Source organism: Pleurodeles waltl, chromosome 11, assembly GCF_031143425.1.
Source record: "Pleurodeles waltl isolate 20211129_DDA chromosome 11, aPleWal1.hap1.20221129, whole genome shotgun sequence".
Lineage (NCBI taxonomy): Eukaryota > Metazoa > Chordata > Amphibia > Caudata > Salamandridae > Pleurodeles > Pleurodeles waltl.
Window position 1 is genome coordinate 21,038,735 of NC_090450.1, and position 19,174 is coordinate 21,057,908.

At 46.4% G+C, this 19,174-nt stretch overlaps 1 protein-coding gene across 1 annotated transcript in view; it reads left to right on the forward strand.

The window, feature by feature from the left end:
- ARMC9 (armadillo repeat containing 9) overlaps positions 1-19,174 on the forward strand; it is a 415,690-nt gene that overhangs the window by 324,823 nt on the left and 71,693 nt on the right. Inside the window, exon 21 of the mRNA XM_069212859.1 lies at positions 14,476-14,591. Coding sequence (XP_069068960.1) covers positions 14,476-14,591 — 116 coding nt within the window. The remainder of the gene's footprint in view (positions 1-14,475; positions 14,592-19,174) is intronic.

Genomic DNA, 19,174 nt, shown 5'->3' on the forward strand with positions numbered 1-19,174 from the left:
CGTAATTTAAGAAAGTTGGCATTTCCTGTCCTAGCTATTTGGTTTCTGCAGCCTGTCCTATGTCACATGACTGGGTGTAGTTGGCAGTTGGACTTTGTTTATTCCACCCAGGCAACTGCACAATAGAGGGATTACGTGTGCCTGGATGGGCCATCGACTGGCAGAATTGGAGGTGGATCACAGCACAGCCCCACTTGCAACTGAATATTCGCTGCTTCCTTCACACAAACTACTTGCCACCCCTGCCATTGTTCAGGCATCAAGCTTCGAGCCGGAAACTTCAAGAACTGCGAAGAGAATTCTGTAGAAACATCGTCTACTTCAAAGAAAGCACAAGATATAAAAATAGGATTCTCAGACCCACTTCATAGTACATCTGTAGACCTGTTGAAGACTCAGAAGGAAAGCTGCGCTGCTGTGCCAGGACTGCTGCCCTGTTGCCCAAGTAAGGACTGGACCTACATCTTGATCCCAGCATCGCCAGAAAGACTTCAAGGTCTAGTTGGCTGGCCTCCTGTGAAGAGCCTCATGAACAGAAAAGGCTTGAACCACCTTGAACCCAGCACCTGGACTCTCTCTGCTTTGAGGCCGGCCCTCCAAGTGATGCCACCCCAGTCCTTGATCCTTGGAAGTGGACCCGAATGTGCTGTGCCAGCCAAGCTGTGGCTCTGTGAGCAGAACCGATGCAGCACAATGCTTCTCCTCGAAGTTCCATCAGAACCGCCACAGTGTGACACATCCCCAGCTGAGGACCTTGCATCACCGCGCACAGTCTTCCTGGAACATGGCTGCATGCCGTGTCTTCGAAGCAAGACTTTGCATCGGAACTGCTCAATGACATCACAGATTTCTGCATTGCAGCCCCATATCGCAGTGCTCTGCAAATCAGGATTTAAGGTACTGTGTTCAGCAGGGCTAACCTGGTCCCTATATCTGGTCCGTGCTCCATTGCCATCAGGCTGAACTTGTGACTTTGTTCCGGTGTGATCAGCTAACCACAGTTGGTGCTCATGCTTTGTGCTTGTAGGCAAGTGCTATAGGAATGTACCCTCTTTTTGGCATGGTTACCCCCACTTTTTCCCTGCTGTCAGTGTGTTTTGACTGGGTTCACTGGGGTCCTGCTAACCAGGACCCCAGTGGCACTGCTTTCTCCCTCTAAATTTGGCTGTTCCCGACTTAGTACATGCCACAATTGGCATACTGGTGCCCCCATGTAAGTCCTTAGTATATGGTATCTAGGTACCCACAGCATTTGGGCACCAAGGGTTCCCCATGGCCTGCTGCATGTATTGTGCCACCCATGGGAGCCCATTCTAAGTGCGTCTGCAGGCCTGCCATTGCAGCCTGTGTGAAAAGGTGCATGCACCGTTTCACTACAGGTCACTGCACCAGGTCACTGTAAGTCACCCCTACGGCAGACACTCCTAGCCCAGAGGGCAGGGTGCACGCACCTGTGTGTGAGGGTACCTCTGCATGAGCAGAGGTGCTCCTACGAACTTCAGCTCCATTTTCCTGGACTTCGTAAGTGCGGGGAAGCCATTTTGCCCACCTACTGGACACATGGTAACTCCGAACCTGGGCATATTTGGTATTTACATGTTGGAATCATGCCCCAAAACTGTTGCTGGTATTGGTTGTATGATTCCATGCACTCTGGTGGCTGCGTAGAGGACCACCAGCATTGCTCCTACCAGTTTTCTGGGCAGCCCGCACTGCTGCCACCCCACAGACAGGTTTCTGCCCATCTGCTGCTTAGCCTGTTCAAGCAGAGGAATTCAGAACTAAGGATTTCTTTCAGGAGAGGGAGGCAACACCCTCTCTCTTTGGAATTAGGTGTTACATGTTACATGGCTAGCCTCCCCAAGCAATCAGTATGCTTTGAAGGACACATTTGGTGCCCTCCTTGCTGTGTGAGGAGGCCTCTTTTTGCATTGTTAGCTCCCCACTTTTTGCCTGATGTTGATGTGTCCTGGGCCCCTGCTAACCAGGTTCCTTGGGCCAGAGCTCTTTCCCTAAATCTGTTGTGATCCTTGGCACAATTTGATACCCTCTTAAATATCACTGTAAGTCCCTAGTAAATGGGCACACCTGTACCCAGGCCATAGGATATTAGGGGCAGGCCCTGAGGGCAGCAGCACTAAGTGTTTCACCCTCTAGGGCCCTGCAGCCAGATCCATCCAGCACTGCCATTGCAGGCTGAGTGTTCTAGAAACCTAAAAAGACAAATTCGACATGGTACACTCCATGTGTGCCCTGTCCACCCTACACTGCATATGTTATGGGTAAGTCACCCCTCTAGCGGGCCTTCCATCCCTAAGGCAGAGTGTACCATACTATCTGTGAGGGCATGCTGCATGGGCAACATGCCCCACTGTTTCCTTGCCAAACCCGGGACATAGTGAGTGAACAGAGCAGCCATTTTAAGTACATGTACTTGACAGTGGTCAGACATGAGTTCCCCAGTTACATGATGGCCACTTTTCACCCTGGGTTGTTTGGTATCAAACAACTCCTAACACCCCCTCCCTCAGGAATGTGCATTCCCCTGGTGTTGAGATTCAAAGGGCTACAACCCTTGAAACTTGAGCCCCCAGGCCTGCTGCTAGCAGCAGATGGCTTCCCCTTTTGCCAACCCCCACTTTTGGCAGGAGCAAAGGCAGGAAACCACACACAGGGTAAGAGGAGGAGTCTCACTGAGCATGCTCCACCCCTAGGGACTTGCAGGTGAAGTGGATCCTCCATTTCATTTTCCTCCATGTTGAATGGCAGTAAAATAGCCAATAAGGTTTAGAGTAGTGACTCTTCCCACATTAAGTGGTCACTGTAGTGGGTGTAGCCACCCAAGGGTAAGCGTCCCATGGGACACTACCAAGTTCCCTCTAAAACGCCCACTAAATTCAGTATTTAGTGGGCTCCCCTAGACGAAGAATTCAGATTCTTCAGGAAGAAAAGAATACAGCACCAAAGAACCTGACAGCACAAGAACAGAGGAGCTTCTGCACCAGAAGAGGCTCCAAGACCCCTGCTTGCTGCACCAGAGTCCAGACAATCATCGCTGTGGAGGAGCTGACCACTGGACCGACGGCAAAAGACCCAGAGGACCTCCAGGCTTTGAAAATAGCCCGAGATCTCCCTCCTGAGTGGAGGCACCACTCAAGAAACCAAAGAAACCTGCAAAGAACCAGCAAACCAGGGAGGGTCAATTCAAGTTGCAACCGGACCCGACGACACACTATCGACAGCCCAGATGAGACCTACAAGTGCCAACTTAGGTGGCACGGCACCCACCTGTGGCTGAGTTGTGCCAATACCCCAGGTACTGGTAAGTGCACTTTGTACTACAGCACAAACAGCTCCCCCAGAGCTGCAACTGGACCAGGAGGAAGCACCAGTCGAGGGACTGCAAGAAAACAGCGCACCTCCCATCAGAGTGCCCTCGATGTCCTGCAAGGCCCCCAGAAGAAGACTCACCTCGAGCTCCAGAAGGTTCCATTGCGACCGCCTCCAACTCGCCCTGTGTTCGGCCGTCCTGAGCCCTGCATTGCGGAACCAGCTGTGTGCCATGGGTCCCTAACCCCTTGAGACCTCAACAGCCCAAGGGGACCCTGAAGGACCACCTTTAAATTTGCAAACCAGCTCCTTTTCCAGGTGGCCCCTCCAAGTGGCCTTTTGCCTGTGCCAAGAGACTTTCCAGCTCTGCTCCCGCCGGAACAGGGAGCCGCCCGAGGCTGTCCAGCTGGCACAGTGTGCCCACCATCCTCATCAACCATCCTGCAAAAAAGAGATGGGTAACTCAACTGTGTGATTTTATATGCATTTTTACAGGTGGCCTTCCATTGATTCCTATGGTGTTTAATTACACACAAAAAGACTAACTTTATTAAAACTTTGAAAAATCATAACTTAACGTATCTTAACCATATTGGTCTTTAAAAAATTTTACAAATCTGAAGTATTTTTATAAATTCTGGTCTTGAGTTATTCATTGAGTGTGTGTGGTCCACGACTGATATTGTGGGTACAACAAATGCTTAGCACATCTCCTGGATTAGCCTAATTGCTCAACCAGCTACTTCAAAAATTGGAGCATTCGGTGATCCGATTTTTACCTCTGGAAACCAACGTGTGGTTGCTTGGAACCCCTGCACAGTGTGCCTAGTTTTACCCGCTGCATAGAGGGCCAGCCTCCTACACTTTCATAAACTGGTTTGCACCAGTTCAGGGACCCTGGGTCCCTGCTCTGGCGCCAAACTGGACATTGGAAAGGGGAGTGACCCCAGGGGTGGTGCCCAGAGCTCCTCCAGGTGGTCACTTGATTCTGCCATCTTGAATCCAAGGTGGGCAGAGGCCCCTGGGAACATCTGAGTGGCTAGGTCAGGCAGGTGATGTCACAGCCTCATCCTGATGGGTGTTCACCCTACTAGGTAACCAGTCCCCCTTTCTGGGCTATTTAGGGTCTTCCTCCAGGGTGTGTCTTCAGAGTCGATGTCTAAGATTCCAGCAGGACTCCTCTGCATCGTTTACTTCATCTTCTCGCCACCGGGACTGCAACTGGATACTCCAAGAACCGATAATCTGCAACTTCAGTGACGACTCTGCTCTGCAACATTGTTTTTTCTGGCTCCTTCCAGAAACTGCAACCTTTACCTGGCTGTGCATCCTCTAAGGGTGACGAGTCTTCAGCCTGCACAAGAAATAAGAAGGAATATCCCTTGGAGTGAAGGAGTCACTCCCCTGCATCCGCAGGCAGCAACTGCATCGACGACCGTCTGCGTGGATCCTCTCTCCCCCAGAACTGCGTGGATCCTGCATCACAAGTTGTGGTCTGGCGTGGTCCCCTCGGCCCTCTCTACCAGCTATCCAACTTGGGAGACGGTAAGCCCTTGCCTGTCCTTGCAGGACCAGTACCCCTGTGCACCGCAACTCTTGCAGCTACCAAAGCTTGTTGGCTCTTCTTCCAAGGGACCTTCAGGCTCCGTGTAGCCCCAGCCTCCAGCACTCTTCCCTGCAAAGCACAGTCTACTGCCTGCTGCTCCAGCGATGTGGGACTCCTCTTCAGGTGTTGTGAGTGGTCCTCACTGAGACTCCTGTGTCTTCTGCTTGTGAGTTGCCTGTGGGGGTGCCTCCTCGTCTTCCAACTCTCCTCACTATTGAGGGTCACCTGGGACTCCCTTCCTTGGGTTGAGTCCCCATGCTCCTTTCTGGTCCCCGGCAGCTCTGCAACTCTTCATCTGCGACTCTTGCCTTTGCCAAGGCTTGTTTGTGGTTTTTCCACACGACTGACCGACTGCAACTCTTCTTCTGGCGTGGTACATCATCTGCACTACTTTTGGAACTCTTCTCCTGCATCTGTGCTCAAGGTTGACTCCGTGTCTTCACTGTCGACCTGGTCCTGCATCTCCGGAAGGATAAGTAGTGGGTCCTGCCCCAACCGGACACTCCAACTCGAACTGGACTTGGTCCCCTTCATTTGCAGGTCCTCTTCTCTCAGGATCCACCTTTGGTTTCTTCCAGTCTTGCTTGGATCTTGCACAGTCCTTTTCTAAAGTTTATGTTTGGTTTTGGGGAAGAAACAAGTACTTACCTCCTCTCTCCTGGTCGCTGGGTTGCACCCTTGTACTTACCTTTTGGGGTTCCTAGTTCCTCCGGCTCCCCTCTACAGATTCCACTTCCTTGGGTGGAATCACAACTTTCGCATTCCACTTACTTAGTATATGGTTTGGTTCCTCCCATAGGGCCTTCAGTACTTAGTATTGTTTTCAATGTTTTCTATTGCCTTTCATGCTAATTCCTGATTTCTAATGTGTATATACTCTAATGTGTGTTTACTCACCTGCTAGTGGAGTACTGCCTTTACAGTATTTTAGTATTTGTGTTACCATAATAAAGTACCTTTTTTTTTTGTAACACTGTGTGGTTCTTTCATGTGTGTATGTGAGTGCTGTGTGACTGTAGTGGATTTGCATAAGCTTTGCATGTCTCCTAGATAGGTCTTGGCTGCTCATCCACAGCTACCTCTAGAGAGCCCTGGCTTCCTAGACACTGACTGCAACTAACTAATAGAGGATACCTGGCCCTGGTATAAGGTGATAACACATAGGTGCTCACCACACACCAGACCAGCTTCCTAAAGGCACTATTTTTTTTTTTTTACTTAAGCCTTTAAAATTGCATATCTCCAGTTCTGCTGATTGGATTTTTGTTGTTTGGATCTCAATATATTACATTTTACTCTGTTTTTAGGGTTGAACGTGCAAATGCTGTAGCCTGTTGTAATCTCTCTGTGGGCTTTTAACCACGCCTACCGCATGCTCATCAGTTTTGTTTGTTCGTGGGCTTGCCTTTTAAAAATAACTCGATTTCATTTAGGGAAAGGTATCCATACTTCATGCCTTTTCTGGTGTTTAGTTCTCCTCAAGCGCACCAGCCAACTACTGAAAACATATGAGGCTCCATGTTTTCCGCATGGCTTCTGGACTACTTTTTCTTTTTCTTTCCTACACGGCACGATTTCGCTGGGCAGAATTCCAGCACTTTGCAGTACATCGACCCTATAACATGGATAATTACATAACTGCTGATACGTTTGACTGCGAGCAAACTTCTGTTTTCTTTTGTGTGCTCCTTCTCGCTCATGGCGGGGAGCTTTAAATCGGCTTGCTTATGTAAAACTGTAATACTTTTAATTTTCAATTCATGTGGCAATAAAAGTCTGGTTAGGACTTTACAACGCTAATAGCACGAAGTCGAGCATATGCGAGACCCATTGCATTGAAAATGCTTGTTCTAATTTGATGTGAGATTTTTCTTGTGTGGTTGTTTCACTTTATTACATGTGTTGCATAAATACTTTACACATTGCCTCAAAGTTAAGCCTGACTGTTTTGGGCCCAGCTACCACAAAGTTAAACTTCACTGCTTTGTTTTGCCAAGCTACCAGAGGATTAAACAAGATCAATTTGTGCTTGCTTGTGAATTCATCCAGACAAGAATTGTGGTTGCTGCTTGAGTAGGGTTTCACCCCCCCACACCCCCAAAAAATAACCCAATTTTCAACACATGCCTATGTTCATTTAACAAATGTAGTGGTAAAAATGTGGCCTGTGTACCTCAACATGTTTTATTTTATATAGCCACACATGGGGGTGGCTGAGTGAGAATTAAAGAGGGGGATACTTCACCATAACGGAAACTTTACTAAACAGAATATAATGTGCAATGATGAAAACTCTTAAGGTGTATCCAGCATGTAGACTACTTCCTTCCTTCCTCCTGCCCCTGCTGTTGGTGTAGGGAAGTCTGCTTGCTGGATATCACTATTGGTTGTTGACAGTGGGAGTTGAAATGAAGGTTTGGAAAGACTGGACAGAGAGGAAGCATGGAACTTCTATCACAATTTCCCTGTGAATTTCCTTGTTTTTGTTGTGGCTGACCTGACATCTGCAACCTGATTGGTACAAGTGGTTCCTCCTTATTGCTTTCTGATATAGGTGGATCATAAGTTGTGTCTTGTGTGCGTAGTGTCAGAATTCTTCATTGGTAGGTGGATGTTACAAACCTGCTGAAAGAGTGTGTTTAATGTCCAGTGTTACGCCTATTTGTAGCTCACACTATCGCCCTGGAGGGTGTCAGGGTGCGGAGCAGGTATGGGCTAGCCCAGCCTAAGGTGGGTTCACTAATTGAAAAGCCAGGTCTTCAGCTCCTTGTGGAATTAAGAAGAGAGGAGGAAACTCTGATGTGGAGTGGGAGGACGGACACTCTTTAGGAGCAATGTAAGGACCCTCCTGATGCTGTGTATGTGTGTGATAAGGTCGCGCGGACCAGAGATGTCTCGGTTATTGGTGGAAGGGATGCGATTGTTATCCAGTATTGGATCTTTCATAAATTCACATGCTTGAATCATCCCCGTCGTCGAAGTGGGAGTCCCACGGTACATAAAATAGCAATAAATAAAAATGTTTTTGCCATAGGCTATAATGGAGTCAGAGCTTGCTCATATAGCCTATCCATGTCCTTTTGTGAAAGGACCCAAACCTGCCTGCTGTCCAATCAGGCACCAGCACCCTCTAGAACCTTCTCCAGAGAAGCTCCCTTCCTCAGATTTTCTACCGCACGTCGTGTGAAGGGAGTCTCCCTGAGTTCTGCTCAGTTTTTTCTTCTACTTCAGAGATTTTCTCTCAAGAAAGCTTCAAATATGTCAGATTCTTCTAGAAAAGGCCTTTTCCGCCCTTGCAAGACCTGTGGGAAGAAAAGGCTCCATGTGGATGACCCACATAAAGAATGTTTGTACTGTCTCTACCCACAACATCAGGTTAAGGACTGCAAAATATGTCGCACCTTCTCCACAAAGACCCTCAGAGACCGGGAGGGCAGACTCCTGACATGGTTACAGGCCAAATCCTGTACTTCAGGTGAGGAGAGTGGGTCAGAGAGGCCATATAAAAGGTCCAGATCTGAGGACCTAGGCCACATAGAGAAATCCAGAAAGAGGCAGAAATCTCATCATGGGAAGGGCTTACAGACTTCAGTCTCCTCTGAGCCTTCCTCTCCTCTTCAAAAGAAGGAGTCCTACCATCTATCTCCTTCTTCAGAGCCTTCTACTTCTGGAAAGATGACTCTGAAAATTAGAACGACGACGACACCGTCGACGACCGTGACGACGACGACGGTACCTACATCTACCGTCTCCTCTTCATCGTCGATGAGACCGTCGTCAGCGTCGACGACCTTAACATCGACGGTAAGGGGTCCGATCCCTTCTCTCCAGACTCCATCGGCACCGTCGACGACTGCCCCGTCGACTATAACCTCACCCACGTCATTCTCATCGGTGCTATCGCCATCGACGGGGTCAAAGAAGCTACTGTCGACGACACTACGTCGACGACACTACCGTCGGCGACACCATCGTCGGCGAAACCATCGTCGGCGACTCCACCGTCGACAAGACCACCGTCGACGGAAACATTTGCACCATCCACGGCTGCATCAACTTTCACGCCATCGACAGCAGTGATGCCTAGTGGACACGTTGAGGCCATTCCTAACTCTTCCAGGTCTCCAGCTCTCCGAGCCATGGTCAGCATCAGAAGTCTACCTGCACAGGACGTTTATCCTACCGACACATCTCCAAACAAGGTGTCGGCTTTACTACCCAGTCATCTTCTTGACTGGGAGGAATCGGACGAAGGTCCTTTGGGAGATGCACATAGCCCTTCGCAGCTCCATGTCAAATATCAAGATGATGATGAAGAGAATGAGTATGAACAGTATCAACCATACAACTCTCATCAGGACCAATACTATGAAACACGGGAGCCTCAACACAGAGACACCGTAGAAATGCCTTCCTCCTTAATCCAGGATTTACAATCCATGCTTCAGGATTATAGGAGAAGGTTTCCAGCGGAAGGTCAACCACCGGCGCCGGTCTCTACTGTGACGCCAGGTAATGCTCCTCCTCCTCCAGCTACTCCAAGATCAACATCACACTCGGTGTTAGCTGCACCCCCCAGAGATGAAGGTTCCACTTCAGGGGAAGAAGAACAAGAAGAAGGAGAAATTTCTACTCCACAACATCCTACAGAGGAATGGGATGATTACTTGGCCCCCACTCCTTCTCCACCACCTCCTCGCCCCTCTGGTTCTCCGCCCGAGGACATAGGTGGTTTCCATAATCTTATGGACAGAGCCGCAGTACGTTTCCACCTACCAACATCTGTCTCCCAATCGGAATGTTTCCTGCATGATTTCAAAGAACAATCACGGAAGTCGGTACAGTCCATTCCGATTATTGATTACATTTGGAGCGAGGGCACAAAGATTATGCGGAATCCGGCTACTGTTCCTCCAGTTCCACAAAAACTGAATAAAAAATATAAGGCGACCCAAGATTCTCCAGCATGCCTTACTGGCCATCCAAAGCCTGATTCGGTCATCTCACAGGCTGCTCAAAGGCGCTCCAAAAATCCATCAACGCCTATCTCCACTCCTCCAGACAAGGAAGGTCGCAGACTGGATAATATAGGCAAAAGATTCTCCTCAATGTCTGCAATCACTGTCAGGGCAGCGTATTCATTAGCAATTTTAGGCCGATATGATTGTCAGATGTGGTCCGACATGCAACCTTTCCTGGACCTCATCCCAGAAAATAAGCAAGAAGAGGCACGAAAGATCCTACAGGAAGGTGAGCGTGCGTCGGAAGAGATTATTGACTGCGCTCTGGACATAGCCTCTACTGGTTTCCGCCAACTAGCGGGCGCCGCTGTCTTACGACGACAAGGTTGGCTCAAGGCCACATCCTTCAGAACAGAAGTGCAGTCCCGGATTCTAGACATGCCTTACGATGGGGAATCTTTGTTTGGCAAACATGTGGATGACGCACTTCAAACCATTAAGACGGACACAGACACGGCCAAGTCCCTGGGTACCCTGCAGTACAGGAAGCAGCCCTTTCGAGGGGCTAGAGGGAGAGGTTTCACCTCATTTTGAGGTTCCTTTCATAGACAGTACCAGCAATCGCAGTACAGGCCTTCATACCATCAGCAGTACAGGCAATCATCGACTGCCTCCTATACCAGACAGGGAGGGAAACGAAGACAGGGGTCACAATCCAGAGATCAACCCAGAAAGCAATGATCTTCCACAGGCACCAGCTATGCTCCCTCAATGCCCGCAACATCAACAAATAGGAGCAAACATTTCCAACTTCATCCAAGAGTGGAAGAAGATAACATCGGACAAGTGGGTGCTAGATATAGTGACAAGAGGTCATACCCTGGAGTTCACAGAAAAGCCACCACCTCACCCACCAACATCAAGCAGCTCTCTCCACCTTCGTCTGCTTCAAGCGGAAGTCCTCAGCCTTCTGGCCAAAGGGGCTATAGAGGCAGTTCCTCTGCAGCAACGAGGTCTCGGATTCTACTCCCGTTTTTCCTCATAAGGAAGAAGTCGGGAGAGTGGCGTCCTATATTAGACCTCAGGAAGCTCAACGAGTTCCTTCGGAAACAATCCTTCAGGATGATCACATTGTCAGATATCTTGCACCTCTTGAATCCTGGAGATTTTATGACAACCTTAGATCTCCAGGACGCCTACTTCCACGTTCCATTACACCAAAAACATCGCAAATATCTCCGTTTTACAGTAGCCGGTGCCCATTATCAATTCAGAGTCCTGCCATTTGGCCTCAGATCAGCTCCAAGAATCTTCACGAAATGCCTTGCCCCAGTCGCAGCCTCCCTCAGAAGCAAGGGTTTCCAAGTGTTCCCTTACCTGGACGACTGGCTCATAAAAGCTCCGTCATCTCTACTAGCCTCAAAAGCCACAGATGCCTGCCTAAGACTATTCAACAGTTTGGGTCTAACAGTGAACCTACAAAAGTCAGTCGTGTTCCCCGCACGCAGGAGAGTTTTCCTGGGAGCAGAATTGGACACTATCCAAAACAAGGCATATCTTACCCTAGCAAGGCAGCAGAAGCCGACTCAATTCCGCAAGAAAGTTCGTTTCAGTACGACTATTCAAGTCGCTTCTGGGCATGATTTCCTCAGCCATAGTCCTAGTACCGCTGGCAAGACTCAAGATGAGACCTCTACAAGAAGAACTACAACTCCAATGGACCCAGTCACAAGGATCCTTCGACGATTTAATAACCATCACACCAAGGATTCGGCAGACGTTAGAATGGTGGTCCCACATCAACCACCTCTCCCACGGTCTAACCTTTATGGCACCAATAGCAGATTTCGTTATCACCACGGACGCCTCCCTGGAAGGATGGGGAGGCCACTTACAGGACATGCGCATTCAAGGCAGATGGTCCAAGCTCCAAAAAGAGATGCACATAAATCTGTTAGAACTGAAGGCGATTCATCTTACGCTCAAAGCTTTTCTGCCACGCATCGCAGGATCATCCGTGTTAGTCAGAACAGACAACACAACAAGCATGTTCTACATCAACAAGCAGGGAGGAACAAGATCCCTCTCCCTCTCAAGGGAAGCTCAGTCTCTCTGGAACTGGCTCACACGGAACAACGTCCGCCTCAGGGCAGTGCACCTGGCAGGGGTCAACAATGCTCTAGCGGACTCTCTCAGCAGGACAGACGACAACTGTCACGAGTGGGAACTCAACCAAACCATACTCGAGAGCATCTTTCAACGATGGGGTCGGCCGATCCTAGACCTGTTCGCCACCAACCTGAACGCCAAATGCCAGTTTTACGCCAGTCGATACCCACTCCCGGGGTCGTGGGGAAATGCTCTTTTGATAAGATGGTCCGGGATCTTTGCATACGCTTTTCCCCCCATTCCACTGATTCCCAGACTCCTCAGGAAAATGAAGACCGAAGGCTGCAAGATCATTCTCATAGCCCCCAAGTGGCCGAGGCAGTACTGGTACACGGAGCTCCTCCTCCGGTCAATAGCCAATCCAGTCCATCTCCCTTGCAACCACAATCTTCTATCGAAGAATCAGGGTCTCATCTTACATCCCGACCCACCTTCACTGCACTTGCATGCTTGGCTCCTAAGTTCAGAGAGTTCCAAGATATGAACATCGACCAAGAATGTAGGCTCATATTATCTAAAGCGCGAGCGGAGAGCACGAATAAGACATACAAATTAAAATGGAAGAGGTTCTGTGTTTGGTGTTCTCAGAACAATTTTCACCCATTTCAAATCAATCCTGAGCAAATTCTTCCTTACCTGCTCTCCCTTTCCAAGGCTGGTCTTTCCTATGCATCAGTCAGGATTCACCTAGCAGCTATAGCCTCTTACAGACGATCGGCTAACATGCCGTCTATTGGTTCAACCAGAGTCATCAAACAGTTTATGAAAGGGCTGTTCCGCACCTTTCCTCCAGTTCGCTAACCTCCGCCAGAGTGGCACCTTAATATTGTTCTCTCCCAGCTCATGAAAGCCCCTTTTGAACCCATCCATAGAACTGAACTCAAGTACATCACCTGGAAAGTGTCAACCTTGCTCGCTCTCACCTCTACCAGAAGAGTCAGTGATATACAAGCGTTCACTACTAAAGAACCCTTTTTAGTTTTTTCTGAGGATTTCGTTATGCTCCGAACCAATCCCAGATATATTCCCAAAGTTCCATCTTCATTCCACCTCAATGAACCAGTTATTCTACGAACCTTTTTTCCAAACCCTACTACGATAGCAGAGAGGACTCTCCATTCTTTGGACATTAAACGATGCCAAAAATTTTACCTGCAAAGTACCAAGAACATCAGGAAATCTGACCAACTCCTAGTATCTTATTCTCTGGGACGTCAGGGAACAGGAGTAACCAAGGCCACTATAGCCCGATGGATTTCTTCCACAATCCAATTTTGTCACACCAAGGCAGGAAAACCCTTGGCTAGGCGCCCGAGAGCCCACTCTACAAGAGCAGTCTCCACATCGGCTGCTTTGTTTCAAGGTATTGCCCTTGAAAAAATTTGCCAGGCTGCGACATGGAAGACCACACACTCCTTTACGCAGCACTATTGTTTGGAGTCATCGCAAAGAACAGACTCTCTAGTAGGACAAGCTGTGCTACGCCATCTCTTTCATTAAGGTGAGACCTTTCATTAGTTATAGTCATATGGTTTAAGATGCAGATAACCATGTTTCTATTGTGTTTCCTGGTGAAATATCTAAAGTGTACGTATGTATGTACTTATTAATGTGTATACAGATAGATTAACTTTATATTTATATATATATATTTATATATATATATATGTATATATGCACGTACTTAGAGTATCTGTATTCCTTCGTAACTCATGCTCAGAAATGTATGAGTTTTCTATAAATGTTGTTATTATTATTATTATGATTATTATTAACTATAATTTGATAGAGGGTCTTCATGCTCGCACCCTCCACCCACACTGGATACAATGTTTATCAACCATACTGCTGTCTATTCAGATCCAAGCATGTGAATTTATGAAAGATCCAATACTGGATAAGAAAACAAGTTACTTACCTGTAACTACAGTTATCCAGTATTGGTATCTTTCATAAATTCACATGCGACCCACCCTCCTCCCCTTTGATGCTCGCATTCCTCTCAGGTTTTTAATTTTTCACTCCCGTGCTGGAAAATCTGAGGAAGGGAGCTTCTCTGGAGAAGGTTCTAGAGGGTGCTGGTGCCTGATTGGACAGCAGGCAGGTTTGGGTCCTTTCACAAAAGGACATGGATAGGCTATATGAGCAAGCTCTGACTCCATTATAGCCTATGGCAAAAAAAAATTTATTTATTATTTATTGCTATTTTATGTACCGTGGGACTCCCACTTCGACGACGGGGATGATTCAAGCATGTGAATTTATGAAAGATACCAATACTGGATAACTGTAGTTACAGGTAAGTAACTTGTTTTCTTCCTGCAATCACACATGAAGTAATGGTTGTTGATCTCCTTGCTCTCAGCAGTCCATTCACTGATTGTTCTTTTCTTTGCTTACTCATTACAGATTATGACTCACTCGCAGAAGGCGAAGAAAAAGATGTTCCCTGGAGTCCATCAGAGTATCGATGAACCTCTTCAGAGACCGGTCACCCCTAGTTATCACCGAGCTGCATACCCTCCGTAAGCCTTTCAATTGGATGAGGATGTTATTTTACTAAAAAAAAGTAGACGTTTAAATTTGGTAATCGTAACACAAGTACTAGAATTAGAATAAACATGAAGGCCCTAATTACAAGGGTGCCAGCGGTACCAAAGTGGTATTTCTGCCCCGGCTAAAGAAGGCACCAGTACCATGAACATCGGTAGTCCGTGGATGCAGGAATATGACATATTCTGAGTTACACCCCAAGAATGCACTCAGAAAGTGGGAATTACCTTTGAAATCTCTCATGGAACCCATTTTTCAGCAGTAATACCCATTTTTTCATCCATTTTACACCCTCAAATTTCAGTATCTTTTACCTGGTGAGAAGTCAGAGGATTGGTGTGTTTTGGAAGTGAGGCATTCCCACATCTCCCATAGTTCCCACTTCAGCCAGAATCTGTTGCCTGCCAAACTACACACTACCCAGCGGTCAGAATGGAGGCCTAAATTCTTATGGGGGAGGGGAGTACTGCAGCTAACACTAATCATCAGTAAGTCAATTATGCATTCCTGCTAACACTTCAGCACATTGTTTGATAGTTGAGGAACACAAGTCCTTGCTTAACTTGAAAAAGCTGTGCCACCCTGTGGTAGACCTTTTTCTGTGCTTGCTTTGTATTTTACATCATTGGCTTTGGCAAGCTTTGAGTTAACGGGGAAGCAATTCCTCTTTGATTGGCCAAGCAACTTGCTACTGGCACAGGCATGGTGCGGCACCATCTATAGTCTAGTGGGGCTATCCACCTCTCCTACACAGCTAAGGGGGCATTGCACTTCCTTGACAGCTAATTCTTTTTATCTGGACTTCTGAAGGTAGAAGACATTTCTAGTCTCTAGCCTGTAAAATCCATTATGCGCCCCTCATAACTAGGGTCCTTTTCCCCAAAGTGTGTAGTGCATGTAATGTCTGTAAAAGGTTAAAAGATGTATGAATCTTGTTCACTGAGGACACAAACCCTGGAAAAAAGTATAGGGAGTTTGCTTTCTAAAACATGAAGGCTTTTGGCCGCTCAACATGATACAGGCCTTGTGGACCACACACAGCCCCAGTTCTACACCATATGTTTTGTTTGCTAATGAGTGACGGACCCATGGATAATGCTAAAGCAGGTACTCCTTGGGGTAGACACACTGAAATGGGTTTTTCAGTCATCATTCTCCTTCGGATTCAGTGCTTCTCAAACTTTTTAGAACAACAGCGTTTTGTGACCCATCTATCTTTAATGGAAACGAGGCTGGTGATTTTTTAAAACGTACTAAAGCTTTGCGTGGCAGCACACTGTCGTTTACAGAAAGCACTTTTTCCTTTTAAATGGCCACTAGATTTGCACAGAAATACAACTCTACTGATAAAACTATATTGCCCACAAATGGTAATATGTGTAAGTTGGGTTTCAATGAATAACTATCATTAGTGCACCACCAAGTAAAGTGCCTTGGTTTGTTTTGAACATATTAAAATCTTAAATTCCATCACACTCCAGTATTACAAAAAATGTGCTTCATTTTCCTTTCCTAACTGCTGAAGGTAAACAGTTCTTTTACCGGTATTTACATTTTTTGTATTACAAAAAATGACATCCTACAGCCTTTCCTTTCAAACTTTCTGTATCCCAGCAAGATTGTCACAAAATTCACTTTAGTTTTCTTTTTCTGACTTAAAGTGAGAGGAGTTTATAAACACCAATGCCCACGTTAAATTTTTTTAATAAACAGCAATTAGCAGGAGACTTAGCATTTGACTTCAGTCTGTGAAGCACAAGAAATGAGACAAGATAGAATTTAAAGGCATCTTTATTTATTGCTTGGACTTTCACAACCCAAAAGGAATCAGCTTGTGACCCCCCAGTCAGCCGTGACCCACAGTTTAGGAAATTGTTGCCTTCCAGTTTTGAGCATTACTTTCACAGTCTTCTGAAAGGAATTGCCTCCAGCTGATTAGCCCCAACCATCCCACATTTTGTTTTGATGAATCTTCTTTGTCGAGTAAACAAGTCCTGCGCATGTTTTGCTTTTCACTAATGACCGAGCTGAAATACTTGTGCACTGACAAAAAATTTCTGGAATGCACTTCTTAGTCCAAAGAAGACATTTATTATTTCACTAGGCAAGGTTCCTAAAAGGAGATTAGCATGTTGAAAGCACACGTTTAAAAACGGTCACAACAATGAAAACATACACAAATGATTCTCCACTGCATTATACACAGCAAATATATGTATCTATTATAATGCAAAGCAAATAATGAATTAATAAATGCATCACCGTAGGGCCTGTCAGGTGCTTCATCTTTCTCCTGCCAGCAAGCCAATGACCCCGTTCGACTACGAGAGAAAAAGAGAGATCTCTAACCTCACGGGAAATCTATATCAGGCGTCCGACGTCTGAATCCTCAAGTTGCACAAGAAGTATTCAAACATGCTGGCTAGTTTAGGTATGCTTTGAAAAAATAACACGTTGGGATTTGGCCACAATCCCATGTTGTCAAGTCAAAGCAAGACCGATCCCTGCAGTCTGAGTACATTCTTATCAACCAAAGCCCTTGGTCAGAAAAAGCACGAAGCATGGAAAATCCCTGGCAGCCTTTAACATGGCAGTGTCTAATGCTACGATAAAGTCAAAAGGCAGAATGAAGCTATGGCTAAACTGAATACAAAATAGAGTCTGTGACTGGTGAACACTGGACAGCTAAGCAAGTTGCAAAGTGGTGCAACACAAAGTCCGTGGTCAAAACACACATTTCACTACATTATGCCCTTTTGACTAATGACTCGTGTAAACTGCAGATTGAAAATCAACTTCTCTCGTAGGGGATTTCCATGTATAGTCATAAGATGTGAATATTCCCCGCAGACAGGCGGGGAATATTCACAGCTTATGACTATCATGGAAATACCCCTACGTGAGAATTGGAGTTACAGGTAAGAAACTATATCTTCTCTCTTTATTTTTTTCTTTTAAAAAAAAAAAGAAATACAAGCAAATCGGGTATCCATTGTGCACAGCAACATAATGAAATGATAAAAGCAATCACTATAAAGCAATAGAAGTGGATTCACTTATTGATCTTATAAACAGTTAAACCAGAAAAAGACTGAAGCTTATATATTCTGATTGCAATAATAACTGATTGAATAGTCTCTAGGATAGCAAGCTGGTATAGAATTAGATGGAAACATCCTGAGTTCTAATCATGTAAAGGTACACGGTGCACCTGTAATGTGTGCTGGAATATAAGTAAAAGTGAGGCTCTCATATGGGAATAGTCAGCCAACGGGCAACTTAAACATGCTTAATGAGACTGGCAGCAGTCATCAGGTGATAACAAGCCATGTACTAGTTCCAGTGGAAATGCAACCAAACAGGTTGACAGAACATCCATGGTACTCTGCATTGTTCCCATGCAGAACTTTGATCTGTGAAGCACAACTAGCGCTAAATGGATCCATAGGTTTTGCACTTTAAAAGCAGCAGGAACGTTGCACAACGGATGATCAATCAGGTTCAAGTTGGGGGTGCTGTCCTTCACCCGAGGCCACACGCAAACGCCCAAAGGGAGACCACACAGCACACTCATGGTCCGTGGCAAGTCGTAGTATGATCTGTAAAAGAAACAAGTATGATTTTTCTTGCAAATAACATTTGTCATCTGAAATGTGCTCCCTTGTTTTATAATCGGCAGGACATTACTGGGACCCTTTGCTATAATTTCTACAGGTTCTGGAGGGCCATTTGGGGACTCCATTCACACCTTAGCATCAGGGTTTTTGTCAGTTGAACTAAAACTTCCCTTTCCTTGCACTGTCAGAAGGGCTGGGTCAGTCCTCTTCCCCACCAATCCCCCATATACTGAATTTATGACAGGTTGGGCAATTCTGTTTCTAATCTGCATGAATAAATCAGCTTCTCCACTATTTAACAGAATAGCTTTGATTTCTGTCTGTCCTTGTAACGTTCCTCTCCCCAATTGACCTTTGACTGTTTGTGGGACAGATCTCTGTTGTGTGTGCTGACAAATAGGACATTGCAAAATCACAGTTTTTATCAAATCTAGGGGGATGTGCATCCCTCCAATGTCTGCCCACCTGTAAGTGGCTTTTTATCCCAGGTGTCCACATTTCTGGTGCGCCCATTTAGCCATCCCCACCAAGTCAGAATTCTGGGTTGCCACTTCTGCCTCTGAAATTTTGGCTTTGTTGTCTGCAAGAGAAATGAACAAGAGTTCTAGTGAGTCAATGGTACAATGAGCATCTACACAGTACACTGTGATTCTACTCTGTTCTAACATTTCCCACATTTCCTGCTACCACTCTTTGCCCACACCTCCTTTGAGTGAATGAACCAGTTATGTGCATGCCATGCGGGAAGCCAAATCTAACTCGAAGCTAACTCATTGACAGTGGACCAAGAATCAGTGTAAATACGACCAGTCCCAAGCAGCTCTTGCTTTAGAGCCTGATACACAGCGTACAATTCTGCATATTGGCTACTTTTTCCTTCTCCTGTGGTGGTCAACAACTTTTTAGTAACTGGATTGTATGACACTGCTTTCCAATGT